The 23,252-nt window shown below is 38.6% G+C and overlaps 1 protein-coding gene across 5 annotated transcripts in view; it reads left to right on the top strand.

Moving 5' to 3' along the window:
• Positions 1-3,503: 3,503 nt before the first annotated feature.
• GTDC1 (glycosyltransferase like domain containing 1) overlaps positions 3,504-23,252 on the top strand; it is a 118,748-nt gene continuing 98,999 nt past the window's right edge. For all 5 annotated transcript variants that reach the window (XM_066323176.1, XM_066323177.1, XM_066323180.1 and 2 more), the window contains exon 1: positions 3,504-3,716. In XM_066323176.1, coding sequence (XP_066179273.1) covers positions 3,535-3,716 — 182 coding nt within the window. In that variant the 5' untranslated portion in view covers positions 3,504-3,534. The remainder of the gene's footprint in view (positions 3,717-23,252) is intronic.

The raw sequence follows: 23,252 nt of genomic DNA, 5'->3' as shown, positions 1-23,252 counted from the left end.
ATAGAGCTGCAGCAAGTGACAAAAGTCCTGGCTGAATGTCACTATGAGCTGCTGGCTTTGAGACAGCACCTAATTACCCACCTACACTTCTCAGTACTTCAGTATACCTCCGTATTAGTCATGTCATTTTGACACTGTTACCACTTTGAAGGATTTTTTTTTTATTCAGATGTGTAATGTGTATCCTGAGGAGTGTGCTGCTCTGTATGGTAAAGACAGAGTAGGAAATTTTCAAAGGAAAGGATCCTGCAGCCATGTGGATGGGGTTGAGCTGTTGGAGGAACACCCAGGATTGCTGGCTCCAGAGAGGAAATACTGTAATGAGAAAGGGGAAGCAGTTCTGTTTTTCTAATATTTGTTGTTTTCTTTGAAATGGGGAAAAGAATACCTGGAGTGATTTATATTTAATTGAGGATTGCATTCCATCAGATATGGTGCATGTTCTCAGGCCATTTATCAGCTGTGTCTTTTGGAGACCTCTGAGGAGTTTATGGTACATATTTACCTTAACTTGGCTGGGTCAAGGGAAATAAAGCAAAAATAATAGCTGTTATTTTTGTATGTGAACAAAACTGGAAGTCATGTGGGTGAAATATGAGCCAAACGACCGTGTCCTACCTCCTCTGTGTTTAAGTACAAGAAATTATTAGTTATATATAATATAATTTCCTTAGCATTATCAGTGTATCTTTTAAAAACAGAAGATTTATTGACTTTTTAGTTGCTTCATCTTCGTCAGGCCCTGAAGTGAATGTGACATATATTGTACTGCCATTATCCTTCAGTAGCATCTTATGTATGTAGCATCTTATTTAAAAAAACCAAACAAACAACAACAAGGAATAAAATAAACCATATACTACTGCGTAAATAACATTATAACATTTTTTTTTCTAAGTTGAATTTGGTGTAAATTGCTGGTAATGTACAGAGATCACACAACAACAGAATCCTACAAGCGCTAGTGAGGATTTTAATAAGCAGTACCTACGTTTTTTGGGGCGAGTGAGTTTTGTAAGAAAACCTTTGAGCTTTAGGTCGTCTCTGAAAAAAAACGTGTCATTGCTGATTGTCACCCTCACGGGCTGCTGCCACGGGGTCTATGAGTGTTATTGTGAAGAATTACATACCAAGAGCTATCTTAACACCCACTCCACGATTCCAACCCAGTTTCCCAATGTAAATAGCCAAAGGGGATTTATTGTATGGCAATACTTGCGTAATATTTGCATCATGCAGTTTATCTAGTAGATCTAAAGGCAGGTAAATGCAGAACAATTAACTAAATGTCAGGGTCCTTTAGCAGGAGGAAACACGAGGACTGAGCAATCTCTTACTGTCAGCATGTACAGTCATTCTCTGTTCCCGTGAGGGATGTACAGTGAAAACTGGTGCAAAATAAAACCAAAGGGCACAGTGTGGGTTCAGCTAAACCTGGTGATAAAACCAGTTTCAAAACTAGTCTGGTGAAGTGTGATTTGATCAGATGCTTCATGAACAAATTGCTTTATTACTGATACTGCTAATGATTTGTAAATTAGTTGCAAACCTCCCCGAGTGACTGACTCAGTGGCATTTACCAACTTTTCACATACCCCCGTTTTTAGGGGCTGAATTTATAAAATGCTTCCCTTTAGTCCCTTGAATTAAATTTTCGGTGGCATTTGATGACAGGCATAGCATGATTAATTACAAATTGTTCTTTAGGTGAATAGTGCAGATTCTAAACCACAGCTTGTGTTTTTATAGCAGTTATTACCCTGCAGGCTCCAAAAGGGCTTTGGAGGAGACAGTATGATTTTGGTTACATCATTGTAAATTCAGAAAACGTCAGTGATCTCAAAAGTGTGATTTTTTTGAAATTAGGTCAGTGGAAAAGAGATCAGAAACTGCTTTGCTACCTGAAAAGAAGCAAGCTCCAAAATGGAGTGAAGTATCTGCTTCCAGATGGCTTTCCTTTTGATTTTCTAAATAATATATTTGTTAAAACAAGTAATTTATTTGAAATATTATGGAGGAGTCAATAATAGAGGAAATTATAACCTGAATCCAGGCTGGACTAGGGCAAGAAAGTTGACGTATGGAATGTTTTTTCTCTTGCTGACTGTTCTGTAATGACCCAGAAGCTCTACATCACCATTTCATCTGGCACCATGGTGGTCCAACAACAAAAAACTACCTAAAGGTTTCTTATGTTTTGTCTCTCAATTAAATTGACTCAGTGTTTGGGGGTTTGTTGCTGGTTAACTGATCTTTTGATAGCTACAGTGCGCTTAAAAGGCTTTTTGTTTGTTTTCTGCCCTCCGATTACAAAATACATATTTTTAACCTGATCTTGATTTAACTAAATTTCTCTAATTTCAACTATGGTTCAGATAATGATTGAGATTTTCAGGAGAGGATGTAGTTCTGTGTTGAATTCTCACTTCTTGTCACCAGAGGTTTTGGTAAGATAAGGACAGAGTCTGAAACCTCTAGAAATTGCAGGACAGAAAATGGGTGTAAGGTCTTGCAATGTACAGTCTCAAACACAGGTCCTGAATAACTGAGTTAAGGAGGGAGTCTATCGTTCTTAGGGAATGTTTGAGAGGGAAACCATCAGCGAGGTGTTTGTGGATGGTGAACACCTTTCAGGGTTTTGCTTTCAGCTTTTGTGTGTGGTGGCTTTGCTCGAAGCATGTGAAAAGCAGCTTTTGAGTACCCCAAGGGTGTGACTCATGAGGGCGGTGAGCAATAGTCACCGGATTTTCATCTGTCCCCTCGCTTTGGGCAGCACGTTCTGCATCCTGTTTGTGAGCAGCTCTGTGGCTTTTTGTCTCAGAGCTTCCTTGAGCCTCCTCTAGTGTTCTCTTCCACCCACCTTGGAGCATTCAGAAGAAATAAGATGGTTTACGTCTCCTGTTGTTGCTGGGGTTGTGATTCCCAGCAATGCAGGAAGGTGTCCTGGGGGATGCCCCAACTGCATCTCCCCAAGCTGCTCTCTGTCTTTTAAGTCTCTTATCCAAATCACTGTTATTGGCAACAGTTCTGGCTGAAGTGTCTTTGAATTGCTCTTTAATTTTCTCTACCACCAGGAAAAGGAGGAAAACCTGTAAAAGAATGAATAAGCTACATCCCAAGTTACGGAATAATTAAACATATTAGATAGCTAGTGGGTAAAGTAAAGCTGTTTTTAAATATCCAATTGAAAACAAACCCATAAACTCAAAATACAATTTATTCCTAAGTCTTGCACATGTTCATTCATTTAAAATTTACAGACAGTATCTTTTAAAGGTCAAAATAAAAAATAATCTAGTCATCATAATTGCTAAGTAGCCTTTTCTGAAGTAAACTCATTAATATAATATTAAGGATTCTATTACAAGGCCTTGCAGGATATTTCTTCTTCTCCCAATATAATTTTCTTGAGTAATAACAATAATAAGGATAATAATAATAATGAAGATATGTTTCTAAAGTAAAATACTTCTCCATTTTCATTTTCAGATTTCGGAGATTTCGGATTTCTGAGAGTTCTGAAGTACTTGGAAAATGAGTGTCCTTCTCATTGAACCCTTTTATGGTGGCTCCCACAAACAGCTGATGGATCTTCTCCAGGAAGAGCTACAAGAAGATTGTGTCCTCTGCACACTCCCAGCCAAGAAGTGGCATTGGAAGGCACGGACTTCTGCTCTTTATTTCATGCAAACAGTGCCAACAAGTTCAAATTACAGGTAACCAAGGGATTGAGTAATTTCTAAGCTCGAATTACACAGATGCCCTCAAGCAGGTCTCTTGAACTTACTCCTTGTTTGTATATAAGAGTGTAATTAGGGACTTGCAGTGGGCAGCACAGGTTTTTCTTCTTGAGGTAAAACTGAGAAATTCCATGTTTGATTTGGAATTTCCTAGACTCTTCTGTCTTGTGTCTCTAGTCCATGAGAGTCTCTCAATATCTGGGTACCTGATGTCTGTACACATATGTGTATCTCTTATTTGGAATTTATCCTGTGAACTCAGTCATTCTGAAAGGTTGAAGCTGTGCTTCACACATTAGGCTGAGAGGTGGCACAGAAGTGAGCACTACAAGCTTCCTCATGTGCCCTCCCATGTATCTATTAGCAAGTCTGATTTATCAGTGTCCTGCTCAGGCTGACCTGGAGGATTAAGGGGGCAGTTTTATCTTAATGATGGTCCAGTTCAGTAACGTGCCAGCAGCTGTGGGTGTCAATTATACATTTATGTAAGTCGCAAATTTCCATCAGCCAGAACCTGGGCTGATAAAAACAGACGATTTAGGTCAACAAGATAGCTATCATGTAGTGAGAATCAGCCCCTCCAGAGCCAAGCTGTCTCTAAACCCAGCAGTTTTGCTTGGCCTACCTGATCAGATGAGATGTGGCGAGGTGATTGTCTGGAGCGGTGAGATATAGAGCTTTGCTCACAGCATGCAGAGCCTTGTGTGGGGACTGTGCACCTTCATGGGGAGTGACTGTTCATGCACATGGGTATTTTAGCACAAGCAGCTGTAGAATGGACTCCAGGAGGACTCTGAGCACACCTGGATGATGTGCCAATGAGTCACAGCTCAGAACTGGGTCTGGTATTTTTTATCGTGAGCGAGTAGGTGCTTCCTGAGGAAGGAATATAATTTTTCAAGAGTAGATCTGTGCTGTAGAAGGCTGCATTTGCTCAGTGTTACCCAGCACAACGTCTAGGCCATCTTGGAACACATATTGTGTAAATGTACACCTTTCCTGTGCCTGCTTTTGGCTCCCATTTAAAATAATCTCCCTCCCCGAGCCAAACGTTAAAATTAATTTTCCCCGTTTTGTCTTGTGCGAGGCATTTAGCGTTGGTTTCCTCTTGCTTTCTTTTTGCAACAGTTTTGTTTTGGAGGAGTGTACATGACAAACTGTTATGTAAATTTGTCTTGTATCACAACCACATCCTCCAACGCATCACAATGTTATCTGTGTTCCTTCAAGGTCAGCAGCCCAAGCTGTCCAGCACTAACTGTATTAAACTAATCAGACATCACTCATAGACATACACTTCATTAGTTTAACTTACAGTTACATTGACCTAAGATAACTTAACTCCAATTTGTCAAGTAACCCACATCTTGGGGAAAGGGGGAGGGAGTGCTGACAAAAAAAAAAGAAACAAAACACCAAAAAAAAGCAGAATCCCATAAAAAACCCAACAACCCAACAAAAAAGCCCTCAACCCAGCAGCCTGAAAACTCACTTGAAGTTAATAAACTTGCAATCTGTCATAGACTTATGTGCAAATACAACCTTTACTGACAGCAAATAAATCTGATCTAACCAATGGAGCATCTTAAGGAGAGGAAAGCGTTTTCTTTGCTGGTGCTGTTCGGGTTGGAGCAGAGGAAATTAAATAGTCAAAGTTGACAAAGGTGCAATGGCTAAAATAGAATTTGTACCTTGTCCTCGCAGGCAGCATTAAATTTTAGGATCAAGGGCTGATATGGCTGATGAGAGGAAAACTGATTAGAGGTACCTTCTACTTTACTTTCACATTTTTTATGTTTGTTTTGTAATTGAATGTTTCGATTATTTTTTTAAATTGAAAGTATAAATGTATCAGATTCAACCTAGGAAGGATGACTGCTCTCCTATTAGAAAACACATTGATTAAAATTAATTTTAATTCTGTTATTTTTGAGCTTTCTAATAAGCACTGAAGATCAGCTTCCCAGGTAGTAGTTTGTAAAGACAAAATTCCATTGTAAACTGCCAATACTGCATGTTTGGAATTGCACATTTAAATGTTTCAACCTTCTTGTGAGGTTGTGGAAAATACCAAATTTGCATTTCTTATAATATTGACATAATTTACAGAAAAACCCCCTTTATTTTATAAGTGCTTTCCGTAAATGTGACATTTCATAAATACCTTGTTTTTATTTGTCTGTTTAGTATTGCATAAAGGTCACGGATATTTCAAGTGCAAACACTTGTGATAACAGAACTGCCTTACTAAATCTTTATGTTCAAACTGTACTTTATTTCAAGACCTTGGTGTGAGTGAGAAGTAATACTGATGCTGTTAAGTCTGGTGTTAGATACATTTTAGACTAGTAGTGTAGATATGTTTTAAATTGGACTTCTATCCATATAAGCTCATTTTTGGGAGCAGGAAGGTTTGTTAGTTGAAATGTGACACTCAGCGAGTTAAGGAATAGTCTTAAAAAGCGCTTTTGAAACAAAGGGTGCAGTGCAGAGCCATAGGTGTTAAATTCAGATGCTCCGCAGTGAGCAGAGAGTTTCTGTGATGAACTTGCTAATTGTTTTATCAGAGAACAGACGTGTCCTCCCTTGAGCACAAACTAAAGCTGAGCTGGTAACGAACAGGGCATTTAATGTTACTTTGGTGAACTGTACGGCCGCTCTCTTGGTGTGCAGTAGCATTCTGTTCCCAAGAACGTGGAGATCTCCCCGGGATTGTCACAGGGAGAAGGTGTCCTCACCCTCCAGGGGGAACACACAGAGCTGTTGCAGAGGATATCGGACACTCAGTGTTTGATCTGCGTGGATTTTTATTAATTCCCCGGTGCAAAGTCTGTGCTGCATTCCTCCAGAAAAGTTTTGCTTTTCTGTTTTCTTGGCTTTGTTGAGCAATGTGTTAAACCAGCTCATGTTTTCCTTCATCTCCTGAGAGGAGTGCGGGAGCCCTGAGGAATGGGAAGCTCAAGCATGCAGAGTCCCTTCAACTTAGAAGGCCAGAAGGAGAATTTAAAGGTGGATCACTTGCCTTGAGATCTTGAAATGATCACACAGATTGATGTGCAGCAGCCACAGACGGACTTTTAATTGCTGTGGAGTCACAGATGATTTTCTCTTTAATTGGAAAGAAGGTGTTTAGACATTGCGTTGGTACGAGGAGTTTCATTCTTGTGGTGGCAGTTTCCAAATCGCAGCATTTGAAATGCACTGAAAAAGGGAGGAATTACTGTCTGCTTTCTCTAGACAAGGTCTGCAACCATCTGAGAGTTTTGTTAGCAGTTGGTGGGATATTTTCTTCTTCATTCCATGGATTTGGAAGGTCCAGCAGAGCCTCCTCAGGCTGCTGGCACTCTGCAGAGCTGCTGTGCTCACTGCTTTGTCTCCCAACTTCCTTCAGACAGCTTCAACTCCTTGATAAATGTGGGTGTCTGATCTTTAGCCTAAAGTTGTTTTCCATAGCACACAGCAACTATTCTGTAATTCTAGAAAGCATGTAAAAATTTTTTTTTAAAAAACTTTTTAAAATTCTTAATTCAAGGAAAGTTCTCAAATTTGAAAATACTGTTGCACAATTTAATGAAAAACAAAAATGCTTTTCTTTTTCCTGTAATTATTTTCTTTATTTTAGTGAACAGTCTATTAAATTACAAATATTAAAACACTGGTATGACACATTAGATGAAAGGAGTTTATATTTTAGGAGCTATCCTCTACAGAACATAATTCAGTCTCCAAAAAGTTAGTAGCATAAGATTGTAAAACAGAGTGACTAAATTCAGTGTAGCTCCCAGTGTGTTTTAATAGCACTGCTAGATTATTTTAAATATATATGTATAAATATTACGTATAACATTCAGTATTGCCCCCCAGGTAGCTGTTCATATGAATAAAGATTTTATTTGTAACAGATTCTAGCCCTGAAATACCCCTAGGGTAAATGTTAGCATATATATACCCCTTGATATCTGACAACTGTATTTTAAAGACAAATTCTGTGCTTTTTACGTTTTACAAAAGAGAAAACAAGTTATTGTTTTCAATTAATAGAGCTCTGGAAAAAAAAACCCAACCTGGGGGTGGTGTTCAGCAAAGGAGAGTATATTTCAACAGTATATAATTTAGATGTGGTTGTTTCATGATGTTTTTTGCATTTGTTTGTTTGTTTGTTTTTTAATATTCTGTCAAAAAAATCTACTAGATATAATACTGTTTCAGATCTGATGCTTTTTTTCTATTCTATAAAGAGAAAATGCATTATTATAGCATGAATTCTTTATTAACTGGTGGTCTGTGTCCCCTAAATATCTTTAAAAAGCAATCCTTTAATTTTTTTTTTCCAGTTCAGTCCTACTGAAAACATAATATAGTATGAATGTGTGACCATTTGCAGGCTTGAAGATTTAACTGTTTTCTAGATATTTTGTTTTCAGAAACATTCCTGCATGCCCTGGAGAAGGTGTTTGAGGATGTGACTCAAAGCAGGGCAGGGCAAATTTCATTCAATCTGAATACATAGATACTCATTTGTGCTGGAAACATTCTGCCTGTTTACATCTTTCTGTGTAATACTGAAAATGTTTATATAATCTTTGTAGGAATGACAATAATTAGTCCTGCATTAGAGGCCTTCCTAGAATTTGGCCCTCATAATGCTCAGGTAAGGGATGAATAAATTTTATGTATGATTAGTACATTAGTTAAAAGAGAATAACCAATTACCTGCAAATTAAAAAAAAAAAAAAAAAAAAAAAAAAAAAAAAAAAAGCTTATGTGATACTGTTCGGGGGTTTTTTGGCATATTTTATGGTGTTTGCTTCTATATATAGGTGAATAAACATAAACCTCATTCGTAGCATCAACTACTAAGAGTGTGTATTTTGATTTTACTGCTCAAATTCTCTGCATTTGAAGAGGGGACATGTCTCATCTCTTTGGAATTGCTAAATAATTTTCTGCCCAGGGGTTGTCTTGGTTTCACCCCATGTCTTTGTTGCTCTGTGTTTTAACTGTGGTTTTGTGTGGGTCACAGTGGAAAGTGCTCCTGGAGAGGAGGAGAATGTGCTCCTACAGATCTCTTGTGCTTTGATGAGCTGATGTAAAGGCATGAATATATAAGGTGACTAAATGTAATATGCAGTATCCCATAAGGACAGGGTTCAGGTCTCCCAGAAACACAGAATCACACACTGGGTTGGGTTGGAGGTGACTGTGTCATTCCAACGCTCTTTGCCATGGGTGGGGGCACCTTCCACTAGACCAGGTTTCTCCAAGCTCTATCCAAGCTGTCCTTAAACACTTTTCTGATTAGAAACAACACACGGGGTGTAACTCACTGATGGGTACAAATCTCCACATTCTCACCTCGTTGTGGAGGTGCCCAAAGGAAGGTATGGGAGCCCCTGCTTCACCCGCTCCACTTTCTCTCTCCCTCCTCGCTCAACAATGGGTCATTACTTCTTCAATTTCATTAGTGCTAAATTTGCTCGTGTTTATTTTTTTTCCCCCCCTGAGCAAACCGTGGGGAGTTCACCCAGGTTAGCTCACACGGGCTGGTGCAAATGCACAAGCATTTGTCCTGCCCACGCTCCGAGGGAGCTGGCTGGGAGCTCGCTCCGCTCCGGGGGCCAGATGGCCGTCCTAGCACCATGTTGAGCCTAAACCAATAAACCCTACTGAGATACGAGACACAGGCACCATGTACTGAGCTAAAACAACTTGGTGACTTCTGACCAGAGCTGGCTGGTGTCCAGCCAGCTTCGAGTGTAAGCACGGGGAATATACGTCCATATGGAATGGCACGAAGCTCCACCACTCAGCACAGATGATGCCCTCCACTGCTGTAGCCCTGGATAATAGAGGGTGTCCCAGCCAGGATAAGGGGTGTGAAATTCTCTCTGCTGAGGGAGAACTTGGAGGCCATCTGATGCTGGAAAAACGTAATATGGGAATGCATGTGTAAAACTGGGTTTTGTTTGATTTAGGTTAATATCGCCCCAAACCTGTTCTGGAAACTTCTCCTGAAAAATGTTACTGGTCAGAGAGAACTTGTGAAGGGAAGCATATTATCAAATGGATTTGAGAATGATTTTTAACACAATACTGATATAAATCAAGGTGTGAAAGTTAACAGAAAAAAGGTTTAGAATCCATAATTAATTTACTTTTTTTTAATGGGAAAGATAGTGTAAATAAAAGCAAATTATTTAATAATTGGTAAAAAAAAATCTGGTAAAAATACTTAACCCAGTAAAAAATGAAGTAAAAAAAATTAGGGAAGGTCTAGAGGCAAAATAATTTCCTATTGAGGATAACAGCACTGCTGTTGTTTCTCTGCTCACAAACAGACTGCAAAAATTTCCTTTTCAGTGTGATGGAGAGAGGCTGCCTGAAAAGATTTTGTGAAGCCGATGAAGGAGGTGGGATGTCCTTTTGAGGGAGATGAATTCCCTTGCTCTGAGGGGCCAGAAACAATGCTCTGGTGCTCAAAAGTCCTTGTACAGCACCATGATTTAAGAAAAAATGTTTTTATTCTTAGCTTTGGCTGCCGAAAAACTTGGAGGGGGCGATCCAATAAGAATAGCAAAAAAAAAAAAAAATCTTCTAAGAAACAGGACAAAAAAACCTCCCAAGTAAACTACCTGAAATTTATTCAGGCAGACAGCAATGTGATCTTAAACATTCACTTTGCATTAATCAACTTTGCCTCAGATAAAATGCTGGCAGATGGTAGCTATTCATTTTAAAAGTGACAGGTTTTCTTTACGTTTTTGTGTGGAAACCCCCACATGCACTCTTCCCTCCAAAAACTTTACTTGGTTAATTTGTCCAACATGCTTTTTTTCTTGGGGTTTTTTTTTTTTTTTTCTTTTTACCCCTTAAATACACTCCCATTATTAGGCAATTTCACAATTTGGATAGTTAAAAGAGGTTTTAGATGAGTTTAAATGCAGGCTCCTTCCTTTGAAGTCAAGGGAAGTGTATATTTGGGAGCAGAGTTTTGGCAGAAGTGAGCTGGGCATGATGAAGACGATGCGGGGAGAGGTGCGGGGCCGGGAAGGACGCGGGCTGGGACTGCTGGGTGATCTCTACAAAGTGCTAATGTGAAATGGCAGTTGTCTGTTTGATGTGTAAAAGATTTGCTGAAATTCCAGAGAAATATTCTGATGAGAGAAGGAAAGAACAGTCTGGGTTTTCAAACCCTAGCATGTGTTTTCCTTTATGTGCTCAAATGCCGGGTGAAATCCGTGTGTTTCTTTCTAAAATGAATTTTATGAATCACCTGGAGAATTGATATTTACATTGCTGGCAGTAAAATGTAATGAAATTGTGCATTATAATTCAGTATTTCTGCACTTAGGATTTTAATGAGGATTTTATCTGTCCTTTTAAATGGTTGCTGTGTATATATTTTATTTCTAGATTAGTTATGGATTACATTTCTATTTCCAAATAACAAACCTATACACTATTATAATATAAAGAATATGATACTTTCCACAATTCATTGTCATTCCAGCCCATAACACTAATTTGATCTTCCAAAGGGAAAGTAAAAAAAGCTTTAGTTTGCATCTAATAAAGAGGAAAATACTGATTTTTTTCCCCCTTTTTTTTTGATGCTGCTTTTTCCCCCTAATCTTAGGTTGTTTTGGTTTTTTTTATTTAGCTATTTTATTTAGCTAAGAAGTATTACAAATTTTGTCAGATACTTGCTTTGCACATGATTTAGATTTATAGCTTTGTGTTCTGGTGTCATAAATAACTTATTTTCTTAATGAGTACCCACAACTAGACTGGGTTTTGTGAACTGATGCATAGCAAAAAGGAATTTTACATTGTACTAACTGTTTCAGGCAGAGCAATTTTGGGAGAAGACCTACCATTGCACTAAGATAAATATATATACTTTTGGAAGGTTTTTTTGCTAAGCTTTAAGTTGACCCAAACACACTGAAGTTTGAAAGTCTTGGTTCAGGTTGCTGTGACATCTCAGTTTCCAGTCTTCAGCTGTCTGAATCCAGAGGCCTTTCCTTACCTGTTTCAGCCTATTTGCTTCTACCTGAGAGCCAGCTTGGATGGGGCTTGGAGCGACCCAGGAGATGGCAGGAGATTTGGAACTGGATGATCTTCAAGGTCCCTTCCAACCCAAACCATTCTAGGATTCTTTTTCTACATCTTGCTTTTTTATGCCAGCTGAGGGGCTGTTAGCACCTGCTGTGGGTGTCCATGAGTTTCAGTGTAGGTTTTGTAGGTGCTGACCAGGTCCATGGTCACTCTGGAAAACCTGCCCAAAGGTGTTTTTTGGTTTTATCTTCTCAATTCCTCTGGGCTTACAAGACTGAATGTCCCTAAGACAAGGCTGGAGTCTGTTGGATGCTCTCCCAGGGCATCACCTCCTGATGTAGTGCCATCCAAGGGACTCAGGCCATACTCTTGGAGCCCACTCTGGTGTGAGCTGAGGCACCGAGGGCGAGGATGCTTGTGGATGGATGGTTGCTTCATAAATGCCATTCTGTATCAAACAGGAATGTTAGTCTAAATTGACATTTAATTTTGTGGATTATGATATTGTTTCTTCCCTAGACACACTGCACATACCTAGGCAGGAGTTTGGTTACAGTCTATGTGCTAAATTGTGCCACAATGGCAAACATTTAATTGAGGATCAATTTCTGACTCCCTCAAACCACAGTTTGATCAATTTATTTCCTCCCCCTCTTCCCTTTTATACGTCTCAGCGTAAATATTGGTAGGTTTTGACTCATTATGGTGAATTTAACTTCCTTTCAAAAAACAGTTAGGAATATATACATGGTATCTATTAATTGGAATATCTTTGATGAATACAAAGCAACTGAAAGGCTTTTTTTGTTCATCATTCGATAATGAAGATTTCCACAATTTCCTTATTCCCTTGGACAGTATTTTTCCTTTCTTGCCTTTGTCCTTTGTCCCTGTCTTTTCCTCCCTTCCTCCTGCACATTTACTCTGATGGTCCAGTGGACACAGTCATTTTAAAGAATGCTTTCCATTTCAGAGCACTGACTGTTTTTATTGTTTATGTTTATAACCTTGCCTTCTTGTTCATCATTTCTTGTTTTAGCACTCTTAATTATCGTTTTACTTGTTGCATGCTTGAACTTATATTTCTGTCTAGTTGCAACTTGAAGAAAGAATGAAGGAAACAGCAGTGGGCACAACATCGAAAGTAAATATGTGATTTTCTTGTTGCAGAGTTACTGGAATAATTCCTTCCTTTTAACAATATTTCAAAGAATTATATGGGGGAAAATGTGTTAAGAGTGGAGCTGATGTTTCTCTCACACCATCTTACCTTTGTAAGATGTAACTACATCAGTCCTTTAAATTAGTGATTTATTGAATGTTTTAAAAAGAAAATATGTAAATTATTATAGGTAGAACAATAGAAAATTCATTTCAAATTCTGTTCTTCTTGCAGTTAAATGGTATTCCTACTGATTTTGGTTAATGTGTTTTCTTTGAGTGCTTCTATTTTTAATATAGCATACTCTATGGAAAATTGTATGTATCTGGTTAGAATATGGAAAAACCTTCATGTATTTAGGTATTATGTAATAACAGGAAAAAAAATTCTGAACACGTTACTCTATGTGTATTATATATGGAAAAAACTAAAAATTGAAGGGGAGTAATTTGGGAACATCTGCAATTTTTTATTTATGTAAGAGAATATCCCATTTTTAATTAAAGATGGAATTTAAGAATGATAAATGGGACCATTATCTAGTAACAGTTAGTTTGCAGGCATTTTTTTCCTAATGTTCTGCAGATTGCTGCAGGTTTGACAGTGCCTTTGGCTTTTGTGAGCAAAATGCATTTCCTACTCATGACAGAAGAGTTGTAACTCACTAAACATGGAGCAGTTATCATGCATAGCGACATCTCTATGCTTAAACCCTGAGGAACTGAATTATTTTAAATTATTTTTAATGCAGAAATTTCCTGGTAGTCAATTTTATTAAAAACCTAGCAGTTAAAATTTTTATCTGCCAAATGAATTTTGAGTAATATTGCTAAAGATGCTAAAACTATGCAAGAAAAGATGAATTTTGGGGGAGATTTTGGCAGGTTTTTGAAGGGGTTTTTTTGCCTTTGGTGGTAGAGTGACCATTTTCTTGTGATTCTTTTCTTTTTTTACTTTATCACTTGAATCCCTTCATTGTTGCCATCATCCTAGACTGAAATTGGTTCCAATTTACTGTTACATCTTCACATCTTAGCTGTGGGCTGTCAAACTGGGAGGAAAAATGTGGATAGAGGCTTTGGGAGGAAATTGAATTGCCATCAAGTGTTGGGCACCTCTTGGTATTTGTGACTCTCAGTTGTCCCAGGAGCAAATATTTGGCGTCGTTGTGTTTCTCTGTGACTTTCACAAATCTTCAAGCTCCTGACTGGGAGTTCACTTGTGTGGGGTCAACTGGCTGTTATGGTTACTGATGACTCAAATGATGTTTTCCAGTCAAAAGATTTTTTGGAAGAGGACGTGGAAGAGGGCCCTCTTCTTTACCTCCTCCAGACTGTTGTGCTACCATCTACTCAAGGTGGAGTCTGGAGTCAGCAGAACTTGCTCTTCCAAAGTTTAGTACCAGCCCTGCAGAGGATCCTGTGGGCCCAGCCTAGTCTGGAATTGGTTTCCAGTGGTTTCTGTGGCTGTTAAAGCATTTGGGTCTGAAGTGCTGTAAACACAGAGCTCAGGTCTTGTCCCCAAAAGCTCCATAGGGAGGAGTGTCAGAAAAGAGTAATTGTCACAAAAGAATCTGAAAAACCAGAGCCTGATGTAATTATTGAAAATTTCATTGTGAGTTAGTAAAACCTACATTTCTTCAATTTTTTTTTTTCCTAACATGGAGCAGAGAACCTGGAGCATGGTCTTGCCTTGAATTAATACTCATTCTGATGTAGACACACTGGAAAATACTTTGATACAGTTATGCATTTCAGTACAGAAGAAAAATATTAGATTTTAAACATAGACTCAGAATTGTTAAGGTTGGCAAAAACCTCTAAGAGCATCAAGTCCAACTGTTAACCATGCTATGCTATGATGAGTGGAATATAAATTCAGCATTAAAGTAAGCATCTGTACTTGAAAAATCCTAATTTCCAGTGCTAACAGCTGCATGGAAGGTCATTGACACTGTGGAGTGCGTGGGGTCTCTGGGGCTCAGCGTGTTTGAAGTCAATATTTATGGTGCCTCGTACCTCCTGTCATTAGCAGGAGGTTTTCAAGGGACTGTTCTTAGATTATATTTTGCACATGGCTCTTGTTTTCCTAGATACTGATTGGAAAAAAAAGTGAAGGGTATAATAGTTTTCCTGTCTGCTGATGGGTGATGAGACCAACATGCTGGGGCCATGGGTGGAATCAGGGTGAATGAATTGGTGGCAGGGAGGGAGTTTGAGATGCTTGTGTTCTTCCTGCATTTTTAAGGAGTATAAAGGATATTTCAGCTGTTGAGATGAAGCTCAGCAGCTGCTCTGCAAACTCCTAATGGAGCAGGGGATTGGGTTTTCTTTATCTCCAGAGTTTCCCTCTGGTCACAGATACTGCTGGGGCTCCCCATTTTTCTTAACCCATAGTTTTTAAATGACACGGTTAGTATAGAGGAATAATGAAAATGGTTTTTGTTGGATAAAATGGGATTTGGAGGCAATACTGGTGCCTGTTAATTGCTAGGTACAGACTAAGGCTCTGAATGATGAAGAGGAAGATACAAAAGCTGTGCGCACTGCGCAAATGCTTTGCTGTGCAGCCAAGCAGCTTTGCAACCACACTCTGGGTTGTTACAGCATCACTGTGGTATTTGCCTTCCCATTATCTCTTCAGTTCACTTTTCCATGGGGTCTGGTCCATGCATAGTTTACTTTGGTTTTAATTTTATTTTTTTTACATATTATTTTATTTATTTTGCCTTCCAGCATGTGGTTTAAAACTGTAACTTCATTGACTCTTGCGTATAATATCTTCCATTTTTTCTTTGAAATCCAGAGGGGTGTTTAGTGTGAGCATTACTGTATCCAAGGTAGAATTTTTCATGTTTTTGCAGATTGCCAGTATTACATGCCAGAGCAGCCTTCTGACCATGAAGCCCAGCCACGTTTGCTCTATTAGCTGCACTTCAGAAGTATTTGTTTAGTTTTTCCTCAGATGGATAACCAGTATGGAACATTCTGTCCACAGAAGTCTTATTAAAGAGGTTAGAGCATCCTGCTAATTAGAAAAAACTAATTAGGCAGATTGTTGAGCCTGTAACCAGAATTTTATATTTTAATGGATTTTGAAATGCGGTGTGCTCCCTTTTCCTATTGTAAACCACACTTTTTTCCTTTTAAATGTCTAGCAACAGTCTTGTTGAGGAGGTTATGCACTCAAAATAATAAAGCAGTAATATTTTAATTTTTAAATTTATTACATAAACCATAGAAGAATATATACTGTAAAATTGGTGAAACCCTTAATTCATACCAGCCTGTTATTGTGGCAGAAAAAATTGTTTGGTTACCTTCTTGTTGGTAAGTTTCAAGTTTAACTGCCCCAATGAGGAGCTGAATTAAGTTCACGTGAAGAAACAGTATAATTTGTGGCTGTGTTAAAATTAGACTTAGATGGTACAGAACTCACAAATTACTCTTTGCTACTTCAAGCTAAAATTCATTGACCACTGTTTCACTGAGTCTTGGGAAATTTATCATGTTTAAAGCTGGATCCAGTCCATTTTTGAGTGCTCTTGTAGTACTGTTAGAGACTTTTGGTCTGGAAGCTGAAAAATGACCTCGTTCTCAGCTATGGAGTGACCTGGAAGCAAAACCATTGGGGTTGGTTGGGTTTGCACAGTTCACATCTTAATTCCAGGTTTGCAAGGTGCCGTGTGGAAAGCAGGACATGTTTGTGGCTGGGGACAAAACGCTGGATTGGAGAAACATTTTAAATATATATATTTAAGATGGATTTCTCCCTAACATCTACTTTTGAACTGTCTTTCAACTGTGCCCCGCCACAAACTTTAATTAGTCGTAACCTTTTTTTCAGGCTTGTCATTCTGCATTTTGCAGAATGCTCTGGCTTGTGGAGCAGCCGTGCGGCCGGGAGCCGTGGGCAGTGACCTGCAGTCTGTGTCAGGACCATCCTCTGAGATGTAATTCAAGGTACAGATGTTGCAGTTGGTGAGACGAGGTTGGCGGCCATCTGGAAGGTGGCCATCTGCTCCCTCCTGCAGCAGCAGAGCACCACGCTTTTGAGGGCCCCTGCCCCTTCTTGTTGCAACCTGAGTCAAGACAATTCAGAATTGCCTCTTTGAAGCCTGAATTGGGAATATTGGCTAGCCAAGTGCTTGGCACTTTGAGAAGTAAGGGGTTAGGAAGAGAAAAACAAATACTTCTAGACAAGGTTTAGAAATGAGCTGTATGAAAGGACTTCAGTAAAGCATTGGAGACTTAAGATACGTAGCTCAGGTCTGGAAATGTAGGAGAAATCATGGAGCAAAGGGAAATGCATCTGGCTATGCTGGTAAAAAACAGATAGAAATGTCCCTCTGTCCTACTGGATCATGGGGCTTACTATTATTTTGCTATGCATCAGGAAATACATGGAATCTCTACCACATGAGAACAGAACTGTGGATACAGGGACTGGAGGACAGAGCAATTAGGTCCCTTTAAGGAAAACCTTCCTACTTCTGGTCCAAGAAGACTGAAAAGAAGGCAAAAATTTAGCAAGACTTGTTTTTGTGGTGTCAGTCCTGCATGGCCAGACCTCTTATATTTGCTGGAGTGTCAGCTCTGGCTTTGGCCAGTCAGATTTGTGTTCAGCATCTGTGCTGACCTATAGGTTCACACCCTTCCACACTCCTGCAGTTCAGTCTTCAGCCTGAAACCTGGGACTATTATCAACCAGACAGGTCTAGGTGGTTAGCATGATGTCATGTCTCTTCATTGGTTTATGGAGCAGGGCTGAAATTTATGGCCATAAATATTTTAAATTGTTTTTGTTTGGCTTCTTGGGGAGAAGAATTTCCATAGGTGAGAGGTTGTTTAGTAAGAGGCTCCACTGTATGATAGATCACATGGATGGTTTCAGTACATGGGGAGCTTGTACTCTTTCAGTGTCATAGGTTGGAATTGTTAAAGGCACTTAACAGCTTTACAGATTCTTGTTTAATTACTGGTCATTATTCTGAAGTGGATGACTCATTTAGCCTGCAGTGATGGGAGGTGTTCTGGCCCTCTGTACAATTCTACAGATACATATTTTTGCTCCTAAAAGCACCACAAAAATGTCTGTTTTCGTCTTGTATGTCTCATTTCCTGGGGTAATACAGGGAAAATGGATCTGAGAGGGGCTGTGGAATGAGAAGAGGGATGTTGGTAACAAACATCAATCTGGATGGCTCTTGGTGCATGCCTGAACTCTGCCTTTCAGTTCTCACCTGGAGGTGTGTGTAATACTGCAATAATTAAATTATCTATTGGTCCATTCTTCTATATTGGTATTTCAGATCAGAAAACAGGCAGGACAACATGAAATTCAGTGCTTAACAATGTTCTGATGTGGTAAAGTGTTAAAATTAACATTTAAACTAGTTCTGGATTAGCCATCATCAGCTTTTCTTCCCTCAGCTAAGTCTGTGTGTCCTTCACTGTGACCTTCCATGTGTCCTGGTGAAGGCCCATTGCAGAAGTAGTAACTTTGAATTTGCCAGTCTGTATCAAGAGGCAGCACTTGGTCTTGTTGCATGGAGATCTAAATAAATTTGCATCGATCTCAATAAATGGGGATGTTTTGAACCTTGACTTTCTAATGCTTCACAGTTGGGTGTTTTTTTCCCTGCTTTGTCAAGGAGGATGACTGTCGTAAGACCATGAGCTGATTACTCTCTGTATTAGATAATCATTTCTTAATGTGGGAGGGATATTAAGAAGAATAGATGTGAGTGCTCTTGGAAAACTCTTTATGGAATAAGGTTTAAGCACTGCTGTTAATAGGATGCACATTCCCTTTCATGCTGAGTCAGGCAGAACTTGGCTGTATATCCAGGACAAAAATCAAGGAGGTCTTAGACACACTTGCAAAACACGTGGTAACTCTGCTGTCTTTAAAAATTGTCACTATTGCTATTGATTGTATTGTCACCTCTGGATTTTAGGTGGGCAGGAGTTGGAGTTTAATTAAAGACTAGCCCTACTTCCATCTAGACCTGTCTCTGAAGTACCTCGTTGTTCCCCCACATCATGTGTCTGTCTTATGATGTGCCAGTGGCTAATAATGATCAGTTTGACCTAAGATTTAAAAAAACCTGCGTGTTTTAAGTGTCCATGTCGGTGGTAGAGGCTGCTGGGTTGAGGGAACAGAGGGAGGATGAGTGGAGGTACAGGAGGGACATTGGGTGTTCTCTGGAAAGGCACTGAATCAGTTACCACATACTTCTGGATTTTCTTGGGAGAATTAGCGATGAAATACCTGTTTTGAATGAAAAGCTAATTTGATGGATGGAGGCTTTTTCCCATCAGTGTTGTTTTAAAAAGAATCCAAAAGGTTTTGGGGGTGGCTGTTCAAGCTTCTTGAAGTCTTCAGTATGGAAAAATAGGGACTTAAGAATTAGAGTTAGCCTTAGAGTAACATAAGATCTTGTAAAAGTATTTTTAGGGATTATTTTTTGTTTGGTTGGGTTTTTTTGGTTGTAAAAGCTTTTTCTGGATTATGTAACTAAGTCAGGACAAGATACTACAACTCCAGTTTATATTATATGGGGTGCTCTGAAGGATATTCTGGAGGATGTTGGTGAGGGGAGTGGCAATAGTAGGAGGATAGAAATAATGATTTTCTTTTTAAAATTTTTTCTTAGGCTTCTGAATCTTCCTTTAATTGTGTAAGCTGTTTCAAACATTCAGGTTGATTTGTATATTGTATATTCTCAGTGGTTTTTCTAATATTGTTTGGTGAACTCTAGAATGCTCTACTGTCATTCCCAGAAGCTTTCATAGAAACTTTTTCCCCAATTAGGTGCTTTTAAGATGCTTTCGTTATGAAAGCCCTTGAAGTTAAGATGAAGTTTAATTTTTATTTTTTTTTTTTTTTCCCCCTGTGTTGGCATATGAATGTGGTTTTGCCCTAGTGGCACTTCCCCATTTCTGATTTTTTTATACCTCTGCATATTATGTGATTTCTTGTTCAAGTGAATGACAAGATGATGTATGACACACTTGAGATGGTATTGAGCAGAGTATAGTTGGAAAATTGCAGTGATAATTTTCTTTTTACATCTCAAACTTACGTGCCATTGAGGGAAGAAAAAAAAAAGTGTAAATAGCAACTCAACAAAAGCATAAGGGGAAACCTAGAAAAATTACAGGGAAATTTCCATAACAGATACACAAGTAATGCTGCTTTAATAATGATTTCCTGCCATGGACTATTTTTATCATTTGCCAGCTCTCTGACGTGGCATTCTATTTAACATTTTTGAGAGCCATGTTTTAATCAGATTAAGCTCAAGGAAACCGATAGGTATCTGTTTGGCTCATGACTTGTGCTTCTGTTTCTGATTTAGTCACAAGACTATTGTTGCTGGAATCTTTTAAACCCCATTTTGCTTCCACTTGCAGCCGGTGTGTGAGCCTGGAGGTTGAGTGCCAGGGATTTTCATGATATACACACACAGGGCACGTTATGGAATTATTTTGTAAATTAAAGAAGACTGATACAAACTGTGTCTTTTTCCTCATGTGATTAAATGGCTAAAAATAGCCATCTATTTTTAGTTTCAGGCACTGTAATGTTTCTTAGGAACAAACTCACTTAAAGCAGTTTGCTTGGAGAGGCTGACCATGAACAGTTCTGCATTCTGATCCACTTTGCTTAATAAATGAGAATATTCTTGCATCATTTTCTATAGTGTGCAACAAAATGATGCTTTCCATGCAAGAGATATTGCGAGAAAAAAATATAAACACCCATATTTTTAACTTCGTTATTTTCATGTTTTCCAGTAATTTTATTAAATGAAACAGCAAGAAAGTTTCTAGGCAAAACTCCTATGGTCTCCAATACTGAGCACATCCTGCAAATTTAGGCAATTAGAAAAAACAAAAAGGTGCTGCATAACATTTGAAATCATGGTTGTGCTTGGGTATTAGTGAATTTAGCACCTCATTTGGTGGTCTCAGCATCTTGGAGCACGGGGAGGACCAGCCGCCTCGCTTTTAAAATGCTCTGTCTATCCATGTTTTCCTAATTTCCAGAGGGAAAAAACCCCATGTATTACATTCCTAATGACCTCTTTTGTCTGTTGCAAATGCAGAGAGATTGTATTCAACAGCTTGGTTTGTGTGGTGTCTTCCTGCAGTGTATTATTTATTTGGTTGGCGTGTTCGAAAACTGCGAGCGTAAGAATTAATAAAGGTTATTAGTTACTTTCCATAATAAAATTAGCTGACCTTTAAGAGCATTATACAGGGGCTGTCTAAGTGGAAAAATGACAGAGTGCATTTTTATTCTGGTAGCCATTTCGATTACTAAATCTTACAGTCACAATATAGAAACTGCGCGTGGTGATTAAATGTGACTCTTGACTGTATATTTGCAGACAACAATGAAATAAGTGGAATTTTTGTGTTCAAGACAGAATTTAACCCCTCACTTACGGTTTCGTCCACATCTGAGATTTGATTCCATTTGAACAACACAGAAAAAAAAAAAAAAAAAAAAAGAAAAACAAAGAGGATGCAACTTAATTTTGTAAAATCGAGAGTCCTTTGGAAGCGGCAGCGCTGGGAGTTCACTGTGTTTTTTCTGGAGCGTGATGATGTGCAGATTCCTGGAGCAGCCTGGCTTGGGTCTCTGTCAGGCTACACTCTGTAGCTGGGCACATACAGCTCACTCAGTCAGCCTGATATTCTTAACTCATCTCAATTTATCTGCCAGTTTAAAGGGAGACTTGCCATACAATCCAATATTGGAACACGGTGTGCATGTGCCCACCCGTATTTTTAAGTTGAGTACAGGATGCACTTAATTTCCAAAGGAGCTGTTACAGCAAACTTCCTTAATCTTCTTTGTATTGAATAATGACATTTTTAGCTGTGCCGTTATCTAGAAAAGATTTATAAAGGCTATATTCTTTATTGTTAATTTTGAAACATTGATAATCTATATAATGATGATAGTATGACTTGGATTTCAGGTGAACTTCTGATTTGCTTGTGCTACTGCATTGTACTTTTTCAGATTTTGACTAGGTCTTATAACATTTGTTGAAATCCTTACAAGATATTCGTCTATTTGTAGCATCATATAGGTCTGGCTCCCCATCTGTCTCTGTTTTTCATGACAACGAGGCTCTGGTACATTTTTTTTTAATTTTAGTTCTTATTCATTGAAGCCCACTGTAATGCTGTTTCTGTCTTAGCTGTTTGTCCAATAGGTTTTACTGATCATTTGGGATAAAATAGAAGATTTCTTCATGGGGCCAAGTATTAGCCAGCTATCAGTGAATTCAGTTTAATCAGGTTAGTTTTTCTACCTTATGAAACCGAATGTAATCAGAATCTATTTATGTGCTGTTAAATAAATAAATAAATAATCAATGCGACGTAGTGCCAAAAGCTAAGAAATACTGGGGAAGAAAAGTTCTTAACTGAATTATTTTCTGCTAGGCCATATTTATTAAGGGTCTCATAGAGCTTTTATATTTTTAAAGTAAGGGTATGAATCTACAGTTCAGATTCCCTCAAAATAAATCCTTATTTAACAGGATATCCCTGAGACATTTTTTTTCCTCTCTTTTTGTTGGTGGTTTATTTTTTTTTTTCCTTTTTCACTATTGGCAAGGCTGCCTGAAACGGGGTCTCATCTGGTTTAACTAAAAAAAAAAAATCTTTGCATTACTTGGCGGTGGTTTCTTTTGTACGTGGTGCTTTAGAGCTCCTTGAAGCTGGAGCGCACAGGAAATGCAAATCATGCAAATCATCCTCGCGCTGACGATGTACAGTGGCGTGATTGAGCAGCAGTACGTATGGCTCGTGGGCTGACCACATGAAAGGGCTCATTTAAAGACCAGATGAGCCCAAGCTGGCTTAAGTTAGACTATGTGTGAGCTTCAAAGCTTATAGAATAGCATCCTTTTTAAAAATAAATTTATTTTATTAATAACACCTGCGCCGAGTTCTTAAACAGTGAGAACATGTATGGATGAACGTTACAGTGGGTAACAGGCCATGCTTAAATCAGAAGGGCAATATTGGTTATTTTTGGGGGGTTTTTGGGTTGGTGGTTTTTTTGTTGTTTTTTTTTTTTTTGATGGAAATTCAGGTATGCATTCATATGGGGGGAAAGCGACCACAGTCTAATGCACTGCAAAAAAAGTCCAGTTTGTGTTTGGCGTGCATAAAACCCAACTCTTTTCTGCCTTTCAGGTAAAAATGAAAATAAATGGAAGATAAAAGGGATTTTTTTTTCTGTGCAGCAGAGTTAAGAACAGG

Source organism: Sylvia atricapilla, chromosome 7 (genome assembly GCF_009819655.1).
Source record: "Sylvia atricapilla isolate bSylAtr1 chromosome 7, bSylAtr1.pri, whole genome shotgun sequence".
NCBI lineage: Eukaryota > Metazoa > Chordata > Aves > Passeriformes > Sylviidae > Sylvia > Sylvia atricapilla.
The sequence above is the reverse complement of the archived record's forward strand: the minus strand, read 5'-3'. Positions and strand labels throughout refer to the sequence as shown.